The sequence below is a fragment of the Carcharhinus amblyrhynchos genome, chromosome 7, assembly GCF_965287045.1.
Source record: "Carcharhinus amblyrhynchos chromosome 7, sCarAmb.v2.hapA, whole genome shotgun sequence".
In the NCBI taxonomy this organism is placed as follows: Eukaryota; Metazoa; Chordata; class Chondrichthyes; order Carcharhiniformes; family Carcharhinidae; genus Carcharhinus; species Carcharhinus amblyrhynchos.
In genome coordinates this window covers 110,770,487-110,792,002 of record NC_137330.1, presented here as the reverse complement: position 1 = coordinate 110,792,002, position 21,516 = coordinate 110,770,487, and the positions used below count along the sequence as shown (strand labels likewise).

Here is a 21,516-nt window from a genome sequence, read left to right as displayed (position 1 = left end):
AGATGGCCTACTCCTGCTCCTAGTTCTTATGTTCGTAAAATGGGATTAGCATGACTTGAGCCAAAGGGTCTTTTCTGTGCTGCACAAACATGACTCTATAAATGAAAAAATGCAACACAAACAGATCTAGTTTTTAAAGAATCAGAGTGGCATATTGTAAAATAAATAGTAGCAGAACTTTCAAATGGCCTGATTGTGGCTGCATGATATTGGATACTGTTCCATTGCATTTTGTAAAAAGATCGTATCTGACATTTACTTCAAGCTCCAGTGACTGAACTTAAAATGCCTTCATTTTTTCTGGTGAAGGATTCCAAAACACTAAAGAGCTATTCTTTTCTCTACCTCATCAGAAGCATCCATCATACCACCATCAGCTCCTCTTCCAGGTCCCCAGATTTTGCGCCTTTGTTTTGGTTGTCCACGCATCCCACGACCTCGACCAATCCCTCGACCTCTACCCTTCTGCATAATACCTGCAACAATTTTACATCAAACTAAATTAAGCTTATTTTGTACACTTCAGTCACACATGCCATTCTCAGCCAAGAGATATGTCCAAGTCTGCAGGCCATGGAAGGTGCATGCAAGAAATCTGAAGGCCTTGAGTGTTTCCTTTCTTATGGCAAGTGGACCTCAGATAAAATTTCTCATGGTAGAGAGCAGAGAAGATGGAGCTCGGAATCACAGATCTGGTACCACTTTTTCAGTTCCAATACATCTTTGTAAATAATTTAAAAGTACTCATACGTAAAGATACTGATGTCTGGATTAGCACTGTTATACACAGGTCTTTTACTATGTTTTACTAAGATAGCACAGTTTGGTGAAATGAAAGCTTTGTCCGTCTGCTAGGCTAGGTCCTACATGCAACGTGCTTAGTCATTCTCGTTCAATTATTTGTGAAGATGGGCCAATACATTTTGAAATTCAACATTAAGTTACACAAGAGAAACCAGAAGATGGCTGGTGCATTGAATAAGAAAAGTGAGACCTTATGGCTGGGATACATTATTGGACTAGATTTACTTTGCATTAATCAACGTTACCGCTGACCTAGGATTGTTTTGATGTGAACGAGTGCCTGATATTGGAAGGTGCTTCTTTCAAATACAAACATTTTATCATCTTGAACACAAAATTCAAGAAATATACTTTTGGACGACTTTAATTTGGACAAGCTGTGAATCATAAAAAATTAAGATTATTAAGAATCTAGCAAATCAGTACACTAAATTAGATCAATGTACTGCATCATTGACTGAAAGGAAATATGTTTCTATCACATAATTCTATGCATAGTAAAGTGTCAATCTTAACTACACTGTCAAAGGGGTTAGTAAGACTTTCAACAGGTTGGGAAGTAGTAAAGAGTTTAGCTCTTACATCTTTCAACAGTCACCGTAAGCCTCAAAAGTAGCACTCAGGACAGGCTACAAACTCACATATCCTCCCCCACCACCTTTATGCCGTAATATAGCATGAGGAGAAAGAATAGTATTTTGATCCTGTTTCATTTAATAGAATGATGCAGCACCAGAGGGATTTCTGCCCATTGTGTCGATGTTAACTCTATGGGATTAGCTCTACTCCCTGCTCTTATGTTATAGCCTGCACCATTTATTTTTCAAGTACATATCCAATTCTCTGTTGAAGGTTATTGCATCTGCATCCACCACTTTTCAGGCAGTGCATTCCAGATCATTTTGTATAAAAACTAATTTCCTTTGCCAATTACCTTAAATTGTTCTTTGGTTATTGATCTATCTGCCAGTGAAAACAATTTTTCAATATTTCATTCTACTGCCATTCTTCATAATTTTGAACACCTGCATCAAATCTTCCCTTAACTCATGTCAAACATAGTTTAAAATGTTTGTGACATTTTACGACATTAATTTACAAAATAAATACTTCTGTTGTAATATTAGTTGCAACCACAGATATTTGACTTAAAACGCAGCAATTAAATACAATAACACATGGCAGTCTCATGGAAGTTCATGTTTTAAAAAGACAGATAATCCTTCCAGATACCTTTCATTCCAGGCTTTCGCATCTGTCCCATAGGCGGCCCTTTAGGAGACATGACTGTTGATGCTTCCTTTGCCTGTTTATACTGCTTTAATTCATGAGCAAAGTCATCGCATTCTTCATCTTCATAGGCATCATACTTCTCTTCACTGTAGTCGCTGTATTCAGCATAATCACGGTTATCAGCCTTGTTGTTGTTATAACATTTCTGTGCAGGTAAAGGTGGAGATTTCATGTAATTCCCCGGTCCTTGTGCATGCTGAAAAAAGGTAGCTGATTTAGATTCAAATACAAGCAGAAGCTATTCATCAATTTCACCTTACCACTGTCAGTATATTTTATTAAGAGTAGTTGATCCTTAACAAAACAAGACTAAATTAAAGTTTCCTATCAAAAGATTTTTAAAATGAATTCCATGAGTTGGTAGTAACGTATAGACCTCCAAACAACAACCACACTCTAGGAAAAGGGTATAAATCAGCAAATAATAGGAGAATGCAAAAAGAATAGAGCAATAATTATGGATAACTTTAATCTTTATGTTGATTGGGTTAATCAAGTTGGAAAGGGGAGCTATAACCACAAATTTATAGGAGCGCATTAAGGATAGTTTCCGACAACAATAGGTCATGAAGCCAACCAAGAAATAGGCTATTTTGGATCTGGAGTAATGGATAAATGGGTAATAAATGATATCAGATTAAAAGATCCCCCAGAAATAGTGATCATAACATGAAAGAATTTAATATTCAATTTGAGAGTGAGAAACTTGGGTCGGAAAGGAAATTACAATGAAAAGAGGATTGAGTTAGCTAAAACGGACTGGGCAGAAAGACAGTAAGCAAGCAGTGGCAGGCAGTTAAGGAGATAACTCCATGACTCGCAGCAAAAATATTTCAGTAAGGAGAAAAGATTCTAAGAGAGGAACAAACCAATCATGGCTAATCAAGGAAGTTAAGAGTATTAAATTGAAAGAAAAAGCGTGAGAAGGCAAAAGTCAGTGATAGTCCATAACATTGAGATAAGTTCAAAATCCAGCAAAGGAGGGCTAAAAAGAGAAAAAAAAACAAGGACAAACTAGTGAGGAATATAAAAAAATGACAATAAGAGCTTTTTAAAATATATAAAAAGAGAGAGGTCAAAGTGAACACAGGCCCTATAGAAAATGAATCTGAGAAGACAGTTATGGGGAACAAAAATGACAGGCATTAAACAGATATTTTGCATCAATCTTTATAGAAGACAAAACTTTGAAAATCTCATTAATACTAAAGAATATGGGGGAGGAATAAAGTACCATCACTAGACAAGTAATATTAGACAAACTAAGAGCTAAAGGCAGATTAGCCCCCTGGCTCATATGGCTTGCATTCTAGGACTCTAAAAGAAGTAACTACAGAGATAATATAATGGATGCATTGGTTGTAATTTTCCAAAAATCCTTCAATTCTGGAGAAGTTCTAGAGGATTGGAAAACTGCCAATGTTACATCCCTATTCAAAAAGGAAGACAAAAAGCAGGTAACCACAGGCTGATGGCTTTACATATTTTGTTGGAAAAATGCTGGAATCAATTATTAGGGAAGTAATAATGGCTCATTTGGAAAATCATAACCTAATCAAGCAGAGTCAGCATGACTTCATGAAAGGGAAATCGTGTCTGACTAATTTATTAGAGATTTTTGAAGCCGTCTCAACCTGAGTTGATAAAGGAGAACCTTTATTTGGACTTCCAGAAGGCTTTCGACAAGATACCTCACAAAAGGTTAAGTCAGAAGGTAAAAGCCCCTGGTGTTGGAGGTAGAACACTGGCATTGATAGAAAATTGGCTATTGGGCAGGAAATAGCTAGGGAGGAGAAGGGGTTCTTTTTCAGGTTGGCAACCTGTAGTCTGTGACGTTCCACAGGGATCAGTGCTGAGACCACAACTGTTTATAATATATAGATGACTTAGATGAAGGAAGCCAATGTACTGTAGCCAAATTTGCAGATGACACAAAAATAGGTGATAAGGCAAGTTGTGTGTGTGTGTGTGTGTGTGTGTGTGTGTGGGGGGGGGGGTACAAACAGTTCACAAGGAGATATTGATAGGTTAAGCAAGTAGGCAAAACAATGGTAAATGGAGTACAACGTGAGAAAATGCGAAGTTGTTCACTTTGGGAAGGACAAAAGAACAGTAATATTTAACTGGAGACAAATTGCAACGCAAAGGACATGAGGATACTTGTGCACAAAAACACAATTAGCATGCAGGTGCAGCAGTATTCAGGAATGCTAATGGAATGTTAGCCCTTATTTTAAGGGAATTGTAGGGAACTGTACTAGGTACTGGAGAGACCACATCTGGATGGAGAGCAGTTTTGGTCCCTTTATTTAAGGGAAGATATTATTTCATTGGAGAAAGTTCAGAGAAGGTTCACTAAGATGATCCCTGGTGTGGGATCTTTTGAGGAAAGTTTAAATAGGCTGAGACTCCCAGTCATTGGAATTTAAAAGAATAAGAAGTGATCTCATTGAAACAAAAAGGATTCTTAAGGAGTTTGACAGGGCAAATGCTGAGAGGATGTTTCTCCTCATGTCAGAATCTAGGACCAGAGGGCATAGTCATAGAATAAAGGAGCGCCAATTTAAGACTGAGATGAGGAGGAATTTCTTCTCTCATAGGGCTGTGTGTCTTTGGAACCCCTTGCCATAGAGAACTATGAGGTAGAGTCCTTGCGATATTTAAGGCTGAGATGGGTAGATTTTTGATCAGTAAGGGGATCAGGGGAAAGGACAGGAAGTGGACATGAGGAATGTCAGTCAGATCAGCAATGATCCTATTAAACAGCTGATCAGGCTCAAGGGGCCAAATGGCCTACTACTGTTCCTATTTCTTATGGTCTTATCAATTTAACCTTGTAGTTTAACAGAATCAGGAAATAGAATATAAAAAGTACAATAAAGGTGACATTCTGAAAATATTGTTGACCAACACTGGCAAAGCAATTTGGTCGAGTGCTTAGTATCACTAAATAGATAAGATAGCATGAGTGGGAAAACAAAAATTCCCTTTCTTCAGAGTTGAAACCCTCAAGAGTTTAGTTCGGCTATCAATACCATTAACCTTCAAATGGATTTATGGACAATCATTAAGAATGGTGCCAGCATTTGAGAAAAAGGCAGCACTGTAACACTGAATAATGTCTCAAGCACAACATGAGGAAGCAGGAGGAAAATGTTCATGAAAGTGACTATGCAAGACATTTCTTAAAGGGCCATTATCCCTTTGTGTCAAGAGTATAGTATATATGGTGAGGGTAAACAAATGAACAAATAACTCAAACATGATTTTTACTCAGAATTTAGCAAAGATGATAAAACTGAAGATGTTAAACTACTCCATAAATAAATTACATGGCAACACAATGTCCTGCGCTTCAGTCAAAATAAAGAAATTGTAACCAAACTAGGGCATTTCCAAGCAGTTTAACAATTCTAAAACCCACACAAAAAAAAAGTCCTGTTAGAGAATTATGAAAAGACCTATTTGTACAAATGTTAAGTTGACTGGACTGCTTGCAGTGCCTCTAAAGATTATTTGAAGGATATATATGATTGACATTCGAGGATGTTGTGACAGTGATTTTGATAGTGATGAACTGTTTTTATGACTGGCTTCTGACCAAATAGGAAATTAAGATATTTTTGTGATACAGAGAATTTATCCATCCGAGGTTCTATCCTTTTTCCTCGGATGGAGAAAGCTAGCACGAGGGGGCATAGCTTTAAATTAAGGGGTGGTAGTTATAGGACGGATGTCAGGGGTAGGTTCTTTACCCAGAGGGTGGTGAGGGATTGGAATGCCCTGCCTGCTGCAGTTGTAAATGCGCCTAGTTTGGGGGCGTTTAAGAGATCCGTGGATAGGTTTATGGATGGAAAGGGATTGGTTTAGGTTAGAGGGTCATTGCTTTTTAACTGGTCGACACAACATCGTGGGCCGAAGGGCCTATTCTGCGCTGTAATGTTCTATGTTCTATATTCTATGTTTATTTAAAAGCATCACCAAAACTACATGCAAGGTTTTTAACATAAGACAAAGCTAGAATATCAGAGGGACAGAAAAGTAAGACTCAAGCACATGAATTTAAATGAGTGAATAAGTGAGAGTTTAACACAAGTCAGCAAAGTTTTCTTTGGTTGGGTCTTTTGCGGGGGTGGGGGGTGGTGGCATTGATAGTTGTATGCCAATTCTCTCAAGATGCTGTAAAAGTGTTATGTATTGAATTTGGAATTCCCAACATTAGCATGATTTTACATTAAATTTGCACTTTAAAATAAAGATTATACATCCTATTTTTGCACGATTCAATATTCTTCTTCAGTTGATTAAAAAGAAAAACACAAAAATGCTAAATTTCTTTTAGGACATGACTCCAAGCTCATCCTTCAGGTGTATCTGCTTTCCAAGATTTATTTTAGCAACAAGACTAAAGTGGAGTTGTTATTAACACAAACGAAGGGAATTAATCCACATATTGCACTGAAGTATATGTACTAGATTAGTACAAAAAACAGCCTTCTTGGTTAGAAACCACATCACACCTGTTTTTGGTTACTTACTGGAGAGAAAGGAGCATCATATTCCCTGTAGGGTACAGGACCTTTCTTGTATGATCTTTCAGCATCAATATCAGAGTCATAACTGAAGTCTGAGTCACCACTGGAAGGAGAATGGCGCTGCAAAATAATTTAAGCTTGCTCAGTATAATAAAAGGCTTATAAGCTACAAATGTGAACACAGGGTATGTGTTATTTTCTACAATAATCAAATTATATCTGCAGAGAGTAGGTAAATAGATATACTAATTGTGGACCATCTGTTGACATTACCTTGTGTTTCTCTTTCTTTCTTCGCTTTGTTTTTTTCTTTTCCCTTTCCTTTTCGCGCTTTCTCTTCTTCTTTGATCTTCTATGGGATGACTTATCCTCTTTTTCACTTTCTTTTGATTCCTTCTTCACTTCAAGGTTTCCTTCAAGTCCATCATCATCTATTTCTCCATCTTCAAGTTCTCCATCTTCCCTGTAATTGCAAATACCACTATTACGTTTGAGCGTTCCCACCTTTTTAATGTCTGAGCTGGGTAAAGCTTTTTCTTTTTTTAAAATTGGCTTTTTAAAAAAAATCTCATTTGTCAATCTTTCTCTTCAAAATAATGGAAAATTGTTCATTCAATACGAACAAGAATAGGTCTATCAGCCTGTTGAGATCACGCTGCCTGTCGAGCACACTCCATCATGGCTGATCATCCATCTCAATGCCAGTGTCCAGCGCTATCACCATATTCCTTGATGTGATAATCAACAGAAATCATATCAATTTCTGTCTTGAACGTGCTCAACGATAGAGCTTCCACAGCCCTTTGGGGTTGAGAGTTCCAAAGATTCACCACCCTCTAAAAGGAGAAATTCTCTCTTATCTCAGTCCAAAATGGCCAGCACCTTATTTTGAGACCACATCCACTGGTTTTAAACTCACCAGCCAAGGGAAATGTCCTATGTACATATACCATTCACACTCTTAAGACTTCTGAAGATTTCAACCAGATCATGTCTCACTCTTCGAAACTCTGTAGAATACAGCCCTAGTTTTAATTGCTCGGCAAATTACAATCTGGCCATTTCAGGGATTAGTCTGGTGGACTCCCATTGTAATCCCACCATGACAAGTATATTCCTCCTTAGATATACAGACCAAAATTGTACAAAGTACTCCAGGTGCAGTCTCACCAAGGTTCCATACAATTGCAGTAAAACAAGTTAATTCCTTTATACAAAACCCCTTGTGAGCCTTACTGCTTGCTGCATCTGCGTGCTATTAGTGACTCATGAGCAAGAGTACCAAGTTCCTTTGGTCATCAACACTTCCCAACATCTGGCTATTTAAGTCTCTACTTGTTTTTTTTCTACCAAAGTGGCTACAACTTCACACTTATTCACATTTTATGCCATCTTCCATGTGCTTGCCCATTCAGTTGGCCCACCCAAGACTCCTTGAAGCCTCCTTGCATTCTCCTTACTTCTGTCATCAGATAATTTGGAAATATTACCTTTGGTCTTTGCATTTAAATCATTGATCTAGATTGTGAACTGCGGTGGCTCCAGCACTGATTCTTGCAGTACTCCACTATTAACAGCCTGCCATCCTGAAAATAATCCATTTATTCCCATCACTCTCTTTTCTGTCTAATAGCCAATTCGTAATCCATACCAGTGTGTTGCCTTAATCTCGTGTGCTCTAATTTTGTTTACTAACCACCTGTTTTGCCCCATATCAAAAGCTTTCTGAAAATCCAAATACATTACATCCAATAGTTCTCCCCTATCTATGCTACAAGTTGCATCCTCAAAACAAATTCCCAACAGGTTTGACATGTATTATTTTCTTTTTCATAAACCCATTATGACTCTACCCAATAATTATTTTCCAAGTTTCCAATTATCATATTCTTCATATAGATTCTTTCCCTTACTACTGACATCAAACTAACAGGTCTGTAATTCTGTTTTCTCCCTCCTTTTTCTTTAAATAGCAAGGTTATATTTGCTACTTTGCAGTCTACAAGAACCTTTCTAGAATCTACAGAATGCTGCAAGCTAACCGCTAGAAACCACTTCATGCAGCACTCTGGGATTTAGCTCATAAGGTCCAGGGGATCTATCTATCTTCAATCCAATTATTTTTTCAAGTTTTACCTCTTCATTGATACTAATTTCTTCCTGTTCCTTATTTCCACAAGCCCCTCGCGTCCCTAGTATCTCTGGAAGATTTTCTACATCTTCCTCCAAAAGACGGACAAAATAATTGTTTAGTTTCTCCACTATTATCCTATTCTCCATTACAAATTCTCCTGTCTCCACCAATGGACCCACATTTGTCCCTGTGAATCATTTCTTTTCACACACCTAAAGAAGTTTTTACAGTCCACCTTTGAGTTTCTCACCAGTTTGCATTCATTTTCCCTTTACCTTTTATCAGTTCCTTAGACCTTTGCTGAAGTGTCAAGTGCTTCCCATTGTCAGGCTTACCATTTTCCCAAGCAGCCTTAAGTCACTTCCTTTAATCTAATGCAATCTTTAACTTATTTTGTTAGCCATGGTTGTTTCACTTTCATTGTTTCTTTTGTACAGGTTTAACTTCCCAGTTTCAGAAAACATCACTTTCAAATCAAATGTAAAAATCTATCATATTATGGTCACTAGTTCCTAAAGGCTCCTTTTCAGCAGTGTTATTAGCCCTTGTTGCTTCTTAACATTAAATCTAAAATAACATGTTGCTCCAGAAATCCATCTTATATACATTCCTGGAAGTCATCATTCATTGCAAGTGCTAATAAGGTTTACTAGTCAATATATAAACTGAAGCCACCCATTGTTATGGTTTTTCCCATGTTAACATGTGGCTGTAAATTTCTGTCCTGCAAAGATGTTCCTCCCAATCCTGCTCAGGTGCAACCCGTCCATCTTGTACAGATCCCATTTGCCTCAGAACTGGTCCCAATGCCCTCCCTTGTACACAACTTCTCAAGCCACATGTTCAATCGTCAATCCTCCCATTTCTAGATTCACTAGCCCAAAATCTGCTTTCAGGACCTCATTCCTTTTCCTATCTATTTTGGTACCAATATGGACCACAATCTTGGGCTGTTCACCCTACCCTCAGAAGAATGTCCTACAGCTGCTCTTGTGACATCCTTGACTTTGGCACTAGGGAGGTGACATACTATCCTGAAGTCACATGGACAACAGCAGAGAAGTCTGTCCTTCACAAATTCCCAATCACTACTGCTGTCCCACTTTTCTTTGCTCCTATACACTAAGCGACCCACACTACTCTCAGGAACCATCGGCCACACCAGTATTTAAAATGGAAAATCAGCCAGTGAGTGACATCAACTGAGGGAACTCCTGCATCACAACTGCCTGTTGGTCAGCCATTTCCTCTCTTTTGCATGCTCCTGATCTGCGGTGTGATCATCTCCCTAAACATGCTATCCATACAGTGCTCTGCTTTGCGAATGCACCACAGTAAATCCAGCCATCATTCTACCTCAGAAACCCGGAGCTCAAACTTCTGCATCAGGTGACACTTCCTGCAGACGTGTTTGTCTAGGATACATGATCCATCTATGACTTCCCATATCCCACTGAACGAACATTCCACTCGGTGAGCTGCCCTTCCAAAACAGAATAACTTACCAGTTACTCACCAATCGGCTTTTTCCTCTATACTGAAGAACTAACTATTGGAAATGAAAAATACCAAAATAAAAGAGCATCTTCTTGCCCTCCCTCACTCAACAAACTCTCAGCTGTTCACTCTGTAAAGCCATTCTATTTACTAAGATCAAAACAATCAGCTGCATTATGCTGACGACTTGTAATGGTGAGAAATAAGTCATATATATTAACTGTTAATTGTGGATGGTGTTAGTTCATATTTCAGGCAAATCTGAACAAGCTATCAATGCATAACTGCAAGCCAGATTCAATTTCCAGAGACAGCAAAACAAAACCTTCCAGTTTATCCAATATTATTCTGTAAATGGATTCCAAGACTAGTCATTAATTACGTTCCAAAATTCTTACGAGGTTAAATTCTTAATACTGAAGAGCTGACAATGTTCACTTAAGCAAAACCAGCTCTGCAATATGGCTCTTTATACATCTTTACCCAATTCAGCAATATTGTGTGGAATACCACAACAAATAAACAATGTACCCAGAGAACAAAGACTGGAGAAAGAAAACATACTTAGAGGAATGATTACAGTCCAGGAGGCAATTTGGTTGCAGAGAACTGAACTAGTCCCACTCCCCCATTTATTCCCTGCAGCCCAATGATGTCTTCATAGCAACATAGAATTCCTACAGTGCAGGAAGAGGCCATTCGACCTATTGAACCTGTATGACAACAATCCCACCAAGCCCCTATCCCCATAACCCCATGTATTTAACCTGCTAACCCCCCAACATTAAGGGACAATTTAGCATGGCCTTTGAAGTGTGGGGGGAAACTGAAGCATCCGGAAAAAGCCTAGACAGACAAAGGGAGAAGCTGCGAACTCCACACAGTCATCCGAGGCCAAAATTGATCCCAGTTCTCTGGCACTGGGAGGGAGCATTGCTAAATCATTGTGCCAACGTGCTGCCCATAGATAATATCCAATTGTCTTTTCGAAGTCACAACTGAATTTTTGCCTCCGTGACACTTTCAGGCAGTACATTCCAGTTCCTAACAACAGGCTGTGTAACAAAATGTTTGCAAATGTCACTTTTGGTTCTTTTACCAAAAAGGGAAGGGCGGGGGTGAGGAGGAAAGAGATAGAATAGGAAAACATGCTCGCTCCTGACTATTCAGAGTCAACTCTTTCAAAGAGCAGAGGGGAAAGGGGAAATTTGTAACATATCAGAACATTATTCCTTCAAATAAATGTTAAAAGTTTGTTGAAGCACCTTTCTGGAGAAAAAGTAACCTGAATTCGTGCAAAGAATATTAATCGTTGCTGCAATTCTAAAGTAATTGAAAGTATCTTGCATTTATACAGCACCTTGCATGCTTTCGAATTGTAATGTATTACAATGTAATGTATTAATGCTGTAATGTATTAAATGCATAAATTTGTGCAGAGAAAGCTCCAAAGAGCAATGTGACTCTGACCAGATAACTTGCTTTATATAATGTTATTTGGGTATAACAATTGGCCAAGAAACCGGGGATAACTCTCTTGCGCATATTTGAAATAATGCCATGGAATCTCATGTCCACCTGAGACGGAGGTGGCCTTGTTTTTGTCTCATCCGAAAAATGGAACTTCAGCAGTGCAACTTTGATTTTTGTGCTCAAGATCCAGGATGGGACTTTCTGACTCAAGAGTTCTACCAATTAAGCCATAGCCGATTACGTAAAAGTTTTACCAAGTTTCTACAGTTTTATGCATTAGCCAGTCATGAGTTGACAGGGTTAACATCAAGAGTTACTATTTTTGATCTGAGACTTGGTTATCAAGAAATCATAAAAATAAAACTTTTTATGTAATTGTAAAATTATATGGTTTTGTGCACTACATGTAATTGTAAAATTTTATGGTTTTGTGCACAAGGTAAGGACATAAATGTATCTGCAAATAAAGAAAACTTTTATTCCTTCAGCACTTACAATGAATCACTTCGGGCATGATGTCATTAATATAGGCATGTGCCAGTCATTCTGCACAGAGCACAAATTCACATACAGCACGAAATTTTTAAACAATTAATCTACTCAGTGATTTTATTTGATGAAAGACTGTTGAATGAAATAGAATTCCTAGCTCATTTCTGAATACTAAGAAATATTTTATGCACAACAAAACAGATTGACAATACCATCAATTCACAACTCAGTCAAAGAATAATTCACTACTTCATCAACACTGCTAACAGGTTACTCTAGATCATATGAACAAATTCATAAAAGAGCTTGAAGTCACCCTTTAGTTCATAAGTGTATCTTACCATCTAAGCCAACGTGGCGTTAAAGTGGGAGAAACCTACTGAAAACACAATTCCGCCCCACATAGGACATATAAAAAAAATGGTCAATCATGCATTCTTTCAACATTTCTAAAACAGTAAGAGGAAAATAAAGTTGCTTTTCCCATTTTCAAATTGGTATATCACACTGTGTTGTCAATGGGACCCTTTCATATAATAAAACACAGTAAAAGTACCTGTGTAAAGTACAGGTAAAATACACTCCACTCAGGTAAAGCACATTCCACTCAACTGGAGGAGTGTAGCTGCAACAATCAAGAAGCTTAAACTACGCAGGTTAAACAATCCACCTGATTTACAGCCCATCCATATTTCAGCCTTCGACTCCCAACACATAGTAAGTGAGTATCTACAGCTTTACAGGAGCTACTCCCTAGGTTTCTTCAACATCACTTCTGAAATCTGTGACAGTGCCAAGGATAGGTCTTCAAAATATCATCACATTCAAGATGCCTATTTAAATCTCACACCACTCCGGCTTGGTCATATTTTCGCATCGTCAATGAGTCAGAAACATGGAACGCTGGACTACAGCAGTTTAAGAAGTCAGTTCACCAACACTTTCTTAATCCTGCCTATATATCTCATATTCATTTGGAACTCTCAGCATTTTTTTCACCCTTTCCTCAGAGGTATCAACTAATTGGAATTTGCAAATTTACAGTTGCTTGCTACCATCCAGCATCTTGCCCAAGCAGCAATTCTTTCTTTCAGCCTCACTGCAAGTGTCAATTGAAATGATCAGAATTGAGCAGAAGTGGGAAGAGGAAGGGGGCATGCAGTTGTTAAAGGTCTCAGCAACCAGCAACAGGAACTATGGAAATAACGACAAACAGATCTTTGGATATAATGGCATCATTCTATAGCCTTGTCGGTTTAAATTACAGCCCAGAGATCAATCAGCCATTTGGAGAACTCTTGTTGACAATTTAGTTTGCCTGCAACTTAAACAAAAGCAATTCTCAAAAAAGCTTAACTCAATTCATTCCATTTAATACCACTGGTCCATCTAGCCCATCTTCTCAAACCTCCCAACAGCATTCTTGTGATTTTGAAACATATTGTTTGTAGGTACATTGGACAAGAACAGGAACAAGATGACTCCAAAGTCTCAACAGTCAGTAACTGACGCACACTCATGAATAATGTCTAGTTGCCAAATTACTGGCACTTGTAAAGTTGCATTGCAGCAATTATTCATTGGCAGGGATTTCAAAATGTTGATTTTAATGTTTCAAATTTCGGATTCAGAAGTTTTTGCTTCAGTTGCTAGGATGCTTTCTGGAAGTAAGAGTAAATTGTATGTTTCCTTTCAGCTGACAAAATATTCAAGCCATAACAAGCTTAAAAAAATCTAGCTTAATGTGGCGAGTTACATTGCAATTTAATTAATAGACCCTGACATTGCATTATTTAGAACAAAGCATTATTCTTTAGGCATAACAACCGAATCCCTCTTACAACATCCAATTCTCACTCTTAATCATCTCCTTACTAATTGAATACAAAAAATAAGAACAATGGGGTTGGAATGATCAAATATTGTAAGATGGTACAAAAGGGACCAGCTGGCATGAATTCAGGTGGGGCATAATAGGCATAGCATCTTACAGCAGGGAATTATATGCCTATGATCCTAAAACATCAAATTAGGTGTTCTAATTACTGGGATTAGAAACATAGTTAAACACAATCATGGTGAAGTGTACTGCATGTGACTTCAGGAGTGCAACAAAATCAGCAGCTTGGAAGTAGACATCAGATGAAGTTCATCTGGATAAAGAATGAGATAACACATGAAATATATGTTAGAAGTAGACACTTATGGATTCACATAAATAAATGTCAAAATTGAAGCTTACTTGACAAAACTGGAAAAATGGGATTTAGTTTTTGAGGTTTATATGTAAAGCAAAGTGCAGAAAAGCGAAGTGACGGAAACCTGTTTCAGCCAGAGCAAAAATGACATCAATGCCAGAGAGGGACTGCAAAATGAACTACTTGAGTTAGTTAGCACTGCAGATACTGTAAGTTTGAAATAAAAACATAAAATGTGAGAAATACGCAGTGGTCTGACAGCATTTATGATGAGAGGAACTGAGTTAACATTTCAGGTCACTGATCTTTCATCAAAACTGATGAAATTGTTAAATCTGTTTCCCTTGCTACAAATGCTACTTACATTATACTCAGGATGAACTGTGCGAATTACAAGGCTAGAGAAAATTGGGATGTCTTCATCAGAACAGAGTAAATTTTGAAGGTTTTATACAAATAAATCAAGAGCTACTACTCGATTGACTGATTGGGAGCATAAACTTCCAGTCACCAAAAGAACTATGGAACATTAAAAGAACATTTATTTTTGAGCAAATAGTCATAAAAGGCCCCATTAACAAGTTGTGAATCCCTGCAATAGTTTTTCAAAAAAGTAGATAAATATTTGAAATGGGAAAACAGAATGACAGTTCAAAGTTGAGAAGTCAATTACTAGTGCTTCAAAATGAGATTCTATTTCTTCCCTCATCCTTAAAAATTGATCATTTACAAAGTCAAAGCATAGCCATTCACCCACCCATATAGTTCTTCAATATGTTTTTAGAAATTATTATATTTTATGTGGTCTCCCATTTGCAAGCAAATCATTATATGCAAAATGGTGCTATGCATGCCACTAACAGGTTTGGCATTCATATGTCAATCTTTTACAGCTATCGTCTCACTTCTCCACCCTTCCTTACTCAAGCCTTTTAGTTTTCTTTTTCAATTTAGTTTATTTTCCTGTTTCTGTTCAAAACTAAGAGTCAGCAGCTGAAAAAAGTCAAGCCAGAATGGAAATGAAAAGATCAAAATACTTTGACCTCAACCTTGCAGAATTAATAACTCCAGTTGCAGCATCTTAACTAAGTCCAAAATCTAAAACACTGTTTTTTAGCATCCACTGTGTAAATAGATATTTCCCAATATCCACTAAAAATCATTCCTTAACAAAGCCATGTCCAGCCCAACCTACTGCATCAACAATACAGGAGTGATGAAACCTATAGAAAAACTCTTCTCTTAGTCTGAAGATAACAATACAAAGTGGGATTTAAAAAAATTAAGTCAGTTTGATAAAAGCCTTCTTTATTGTGTACATAAAATGACCACAAATATTTAGTATATACCTAATCACAACCAAATAATTCCTGAAAACCAGGTTCGTTCATACTTGGGAAAGCGCGTCAGCAGCCACTTCTGTCCCCCAAAGGATACAAGTTAATAGGGCCAACAGGACTGTGCTAGAGCACTACTAATTAGCTGGTAGATGATAAAATGCCAGTTGCCATACAGTAATATTAGTTGTGCAACCATAAGGAAATAGCTTGATGTTTGTTAACTAAGCATATGGAGCAACAGTAGGAAATTGATGTGGGGGGGGGGGGGGGGGGGGGGGGGGGGGGCGGTGTCAACCATAGATTGTCCAAATGGAGTAGCAAGTCAGAAGGGTTGATGGGCCTGCTGCTGTCTACTGTAAAGCAGACTTCACCACAAAAAGAAGCTAGGAAAACAGAATTCTTTGTCCTCAAGGGGAATTAGGAATGGGCAATAAATACTGGCCTGGCCACCAACATCCAGGCCTCAAGAATTAATTTTTAAAAATTTTTTTGAGCATTCCATGGAAGTCTGGGAACAATCTGATCATCTGTTTAGCCAGAATAGTACACAGCACATGAACAGTGAAGAAAGAGGAATTGTCAACTTCAAAGTCAGATTGTTTCTGGTGTAAAGAAATAGAAGCATTCTAAAGGTAGTCTGACAAGTTACTCTGCCCACCAGCACAACTGAGCAAATATCTATGTTATTACTATTGAAACATACTCATTGGAAACATTGGAAGTGCATGCTAAAAAGCAAGAGCAGGTTCAGATTTGGTTGTTGCCCATTGGCTATATAGCCTATCAGTATTTAGCAATTCAATTTACTCAAAAAGTAGCCACTTTGACAAGGTATGTATCCGAACAGACAGGAAAGGAAGACAACATTTGCCATAAAGAAACATTGTGGGATATATAAAAAAAGTGTGTCTATATACTACAGACATTATGCAAGAGTTGCCATTCAAGTCTACAGCTTCGTTAACTGCAAACAGAAACTGCTGAAATATATGGCTCAACCAGCTACTAAATATATATTAACTGTAGTCAAAGTCCCAAATTGCAGCAGGTTACTCGATTTTGAATGTAGTGGACTTACATGGGTTTTAGAGAAACTACATTCTGAAAGCTAACCAGAAAAAATGTCTGGCCACAGCACATTTATTCCATGCTACAAAAGAAGGTTGTTCAATTTTAAAACTCCAACTGGTAAATCTCATTATTATTCCCAAAACCTATCTATACTTATTCATTCAACCTGTTGTATTGTGCATCTTCCACTGATAAACATTTACTAGAACACTCCTTTGTGATATTTTCTATTCATCTCATTCAAAGATAAAACTAATGTCTAATAAGATCATCTAAACCAATGACAGGTTATATATACCCTTGGCAAAATGAAATGTCAATCTTGTTCACTTTTTAGTACTATACCACTTATATCTGCCAATCTCAGATCACGTAACAAAAGCCTCCACTAGTGGTATTTTTATATTATCTATCTGTGATATGGTTCCATCAGTAAACGTGATGTGGAGATGCTGGCGTTGGACTGGGGTAGACACAGTAAGAAGTCTCACAACATCAGGTTAAAGACCAACCAATTTGTTTGATAGTAAACTCACAAGCTTTTGGGGTTTGCCCCTTCGTTAGGTGAATGGAGAAACAATGTGGGACATAAAAAATTTTTTATACACACTTTTCTAATGTCCCACATTGTTTCTCCATTCACCTGACGAAGGGGCAAACCCCAAAAGCTTGTGAGTTTACTATCAAATAAATTGGTTGGACTTTAACCTGGTGTTGTGAAGCTTCTTACTGTGTCCATCAGTAAAGTCAGGACCACTGTATCTACACATTTATGAACTTGCCTAGCACAATGAGTCCAAAGGGTTCAACAAACTCCTGTGCACTGCTAACTTGACATTGCATTGGAATTATCTTCTGTTTAGTGTCTACCAACGCCTAAGGATGCAAAGGAGTTGTGCTAAATCTGCAGCACAAACACAGCCTTGAGAGTCCAATAGTCCAACGGGAATGTTAAAAATAGCCTATTGCTTTTGTCACATAGCACAAACAATTCAATTAGAAACATCAAATAAAAATAATTAACGAATCATGAAAGTTCTTATAGAGAAAAACAACAAAATCTAATTTTCTGGATTTTTAGCAGATAGAATGGCCAAATGAGAAGTGCTGAAGTAGTTTCTAAAACTTTTCTCACAATTTTTACTCCATTCGTCCCTGGAACTATTAAACTATATACCTAATAACGGGCAGATAGGATGCAAGTTTACAAGAAATGAAAAAAAAATCTGCTGATAATATAGTTCAAGGACAATTGTGGGGGTCAAAGGGAGTTTGATTAGCTGTTGCAATACCCACTTGTTGTTATCAAAGCCAGGCAAGTTAACTTCATGCTTGGTATGCTGTGTTCCTAAAAATAGAACAAGTTTCAGTTTGGAATCTGAGAATAGAACAGCTGATGTACAGAGAAAAAGGAAGAACCAGTTGAAAGTGTCTGAGCAGCACGTTAGAGCAGTGGTCTCCAAACTCTGATCCGGATGCAGCCCGCTGCGGACCGTAGTTTGGAGACCCCTGCGTTAGAGGAATAAGGCAGGTTTCGAAATGAACAATGACGAGGAAAATAATCAAAAATTAGAAGATTAAAACATTTAAACGGTATAGAACTCAAACACAAGGCTGAAGGTTTGTAACAAAAATGTGGAAGGACACCAGGTAAAAGAAAAGGTTGCACACTAGCGAAATGGGCTGGAGACAGATAACGCAGCATGAAAGAACAGAAAATATTGAGAAATTGCAGTGGCTACTGTAGAGACCAGAACCAATTTCACTGTGTCAAAATTATATTACTGACTTGGTTTCAGAAACCACATACAATTAACAACATAGAAACAGACCATTCTGCCTAACCCGTCTGTGCTGGTGTTCATGCTCCCACCTTACTTCGCCTCACCTATCAGCACATCCCCCTGTTCCTTTCTCCCGCTCATTTACTTGTCCATCTACTCTTTAAATACATCATGCTATTCACTCAGTTATTTCACGTGATAACAAGTTTCACTTCCTGATCATACTGTAGTTACGACTTCACGTCCCACTCCAAATTTTTGAACACAGAAATTAAAGCTGACATTCCAGCACAGTCCTGAGTGGCTGCTGCTCTGTTGGGGGTCCTGTCTGCTCTATCATGTGGACGTATAAAATTCCATGGCACTATTTCAGAAAATAGTGGTGAAATTCTCCCAGATATCCTAGCCAATATTTCTACCTCTCAATCAATATAATGGAATCAGATTATCTGATTGTCATTACATTGCTGTTTGCCACCCATCCAACATTACAACATATTTCAAGTGGCAATAATCTGCTTTGAAACATCCCACGGTCAAGAAAGGTGCTACATAAATGTAAGCCTTTCACCAGAATTTATTAATTTATTGACGAACACATTATAGTCCGTAAGTATACAGTTGATATTAAATTAGAAGATAGTCAAATTTGATATAGTTATCGCACAACCTACAAAATTAGTTAATATTTGAGTTGGTGGAACATGGCAACGTAATGCAATGCAAGGGAGCAATGGACATCAAACCAAAGTATTAAGAATAGCCAAAAATCTGCTCTAAGTGGTGGATTTTAAGGAAAGCCAAATGGAAAAGCAGAGGAGAATGTAGATGCAGCAAACCATGCAGATTACAGATAAGGAGGGTTGAACTATGATGAGCTTTAAGTACATGGGTGAGAATTTTAAATGTGACATGGGTGATCCAATATAGATCAATAAAGGTAAAGTTTATTGGTAACTAGGATTTGATGCAGGTTGGACACAGGCAGTAATGCTGCTCGTCTGAAATTTAGAAAGAGAAAAAATGAGGAAGTCAAGAATAATGGACTTCCCATATAGGATAAAGGCGGCCAAAAATTATGACAGCCAGATTATCAAGTGTATTTCACTGATCAAACAGTTAGATTAATGAACTGGAATGGTCTTCCTCTGCCCTGCTTATCTGCAACAAGGGGAACAAAAATCTAAAAAAGAAATAGAAAAAGAAGTCTGAAGAACAATAATGGAACTTTTATCTATGTAGTCTCCTTAACGTAATAAAACATCCCAAGATGCTTCACAAGAGTGTTACAAGGAAAAATTTAACACGAAGCCATGTAAGAGACTATTAGGGCAGATGGCCAAAAGTTTGGTGAAATAGGTTTTAAGGAGTGTCTTAAAGGAGGAAGGACAGACAAAATGGTTTAGGGAGGGAACTCCAAAGCTTTGGGCCAAAGCAACTGATTACAGCTGCTACTGGTGGAGTGACTAATTAATGTAGGGAACGCACAAGATGCCAAAATTAAAGGAGTGCAGAATTTTCAGTCTTTTGGAGCTGGAGGAGTACAAAGAAGGGAGGAGAGGGGCAATGGAGGGATTTGAATACAACGATAAGAACTTTAAAATCAAAGCAATGCTTAAAAAAAAGAGCCAAAGCTAGTCAGCAAACTCAGGTGTTATAGATCAATAGTATATGCAAAGACCACAGGCAAAGAAGCAAATAAATAACTGTACTGTGAATAGATAAGGCCATCAGGAGGGGAAAGGTTTTGAAAACATTTATCTGTTCTTATTTGTGTCTATAAAGTCCAAACTGGTGACATTTGAAAGTGATTTCACAAAGTAAATTGTTTCTTTTTGTTTGGGGCTGGGGCTGCTTCAGTAGATATTTTGATTGCGTACTAAACACTGGTAACTAAATTATATTTATTGCAACATGGTTATTCATAATTATGCAGTATAATTTGGGGGAAAACTGAACAGTTTGTTTAAATTGTTACAATACAACACACAAAGAGCCTTCCAATATTGTATCAGTTGGAATAGAAATGAAAAAGTGATTTGTACAAAAAGCAAAATACATCAATACAAACGCATGCAAAAGTAATCTGTGTATATAGCTGATGGCTTATGAAAGGACTGCTGGAGAAGGTGATCTAACATCCTATCCTTGTGGATCATTGTGTCTACTCAAGTTCATACTTACTGTGGCCAGGCATAACTAACAAACAGCAAAGGTTTACCAGGGTGAATCCTGGGATGGCAGGTCTTTATCACATGAGCAACTAAGCTGGTCAGTAAGTTTGCAGATGACATCAAGATTGCTGGCACAGTGGATAGTGATATCTAGGATTACAATGGGATCCTGATCAATTAGGCCAGTGGGCTGACAAATGGCAGATGGAGTTTAATTTAGCTAAATGCGCGGTGAAGCATTTTGGTAGACTGAACCAGGGCAGAACTTACTCAGTTAATAGTAGGGCGTTGGGGAGAGTTTTAGAACAAAGAGATCTAGGGGCACAGGTTCAGAGCTCCTTGAAACTGGAGTCATAGGTGGATAGAGTGGTGAAGGCGGCATTCTGCATGCTTGTTTTCATTAGTCAGAACATTGAATACAGGGGTTGGTACATCTTGTTGAAGTTGTACAAAACATTGGTAAAGCTGCACTTGGAATACTGCATACAGTTCTGGTTACCCTATTTTAGAAAGGAAGGATAATATTAAATTGAAAGAGTGCAGAAAAGATTTACTAAGATGTTACCGGGATTTGATGGTTTGAGTTATAAGGAGAGGCTGGATAGACTGGGACTTTTCCCCCCTGAAGCATAGAAGGCTTAGAGTGATCTTATTGAAGTCTATAAAATAATGAGGGGCATAGATTGGTTAGATAGTCAACATCTTTTCCCAAAGATAAAGG

General features: G+C 37.8%; 1 protein-coding gene across 4 annotated transcripts in view; it reads right to left on the bottom strand.

The window, feature by feature from the left end:
- The window catches only part of zc3h6 (zinc finger CCCH-type containing 6), a 53,671-nt gene that overhangs the window by 25,045 nt on the left and 7,110 nt on the right, over positions 1 to 21,516 (bottom strand). For all 4 annotated transcript variants that reach the window (XM_080192949.1, XM_080192952.1, XM_080192950.1 and 1 more), the window contains 4 exons: positions 6,906 to 7,095; positions 6,636 to 6,752; positions 2,038 to 2,293; positions 346 to 476 (listed from right to left, as the gene is read on the bottom strand). In XM_080192949.1, coding sequence (XP_080049075.1) covers positions 346 to 476; positions 2,038 to 2,293; positions 6,636 to 6,752; positions 6,906 to 7,095 — 694 coding nt within the window. The remainder of the gene's footprint in view (positions 1 to 345; positions 477 to 2,037; positions 2,294 to 6,635; positions 6,753 to 6,905; positions 7,096 to 21,516) is intronic.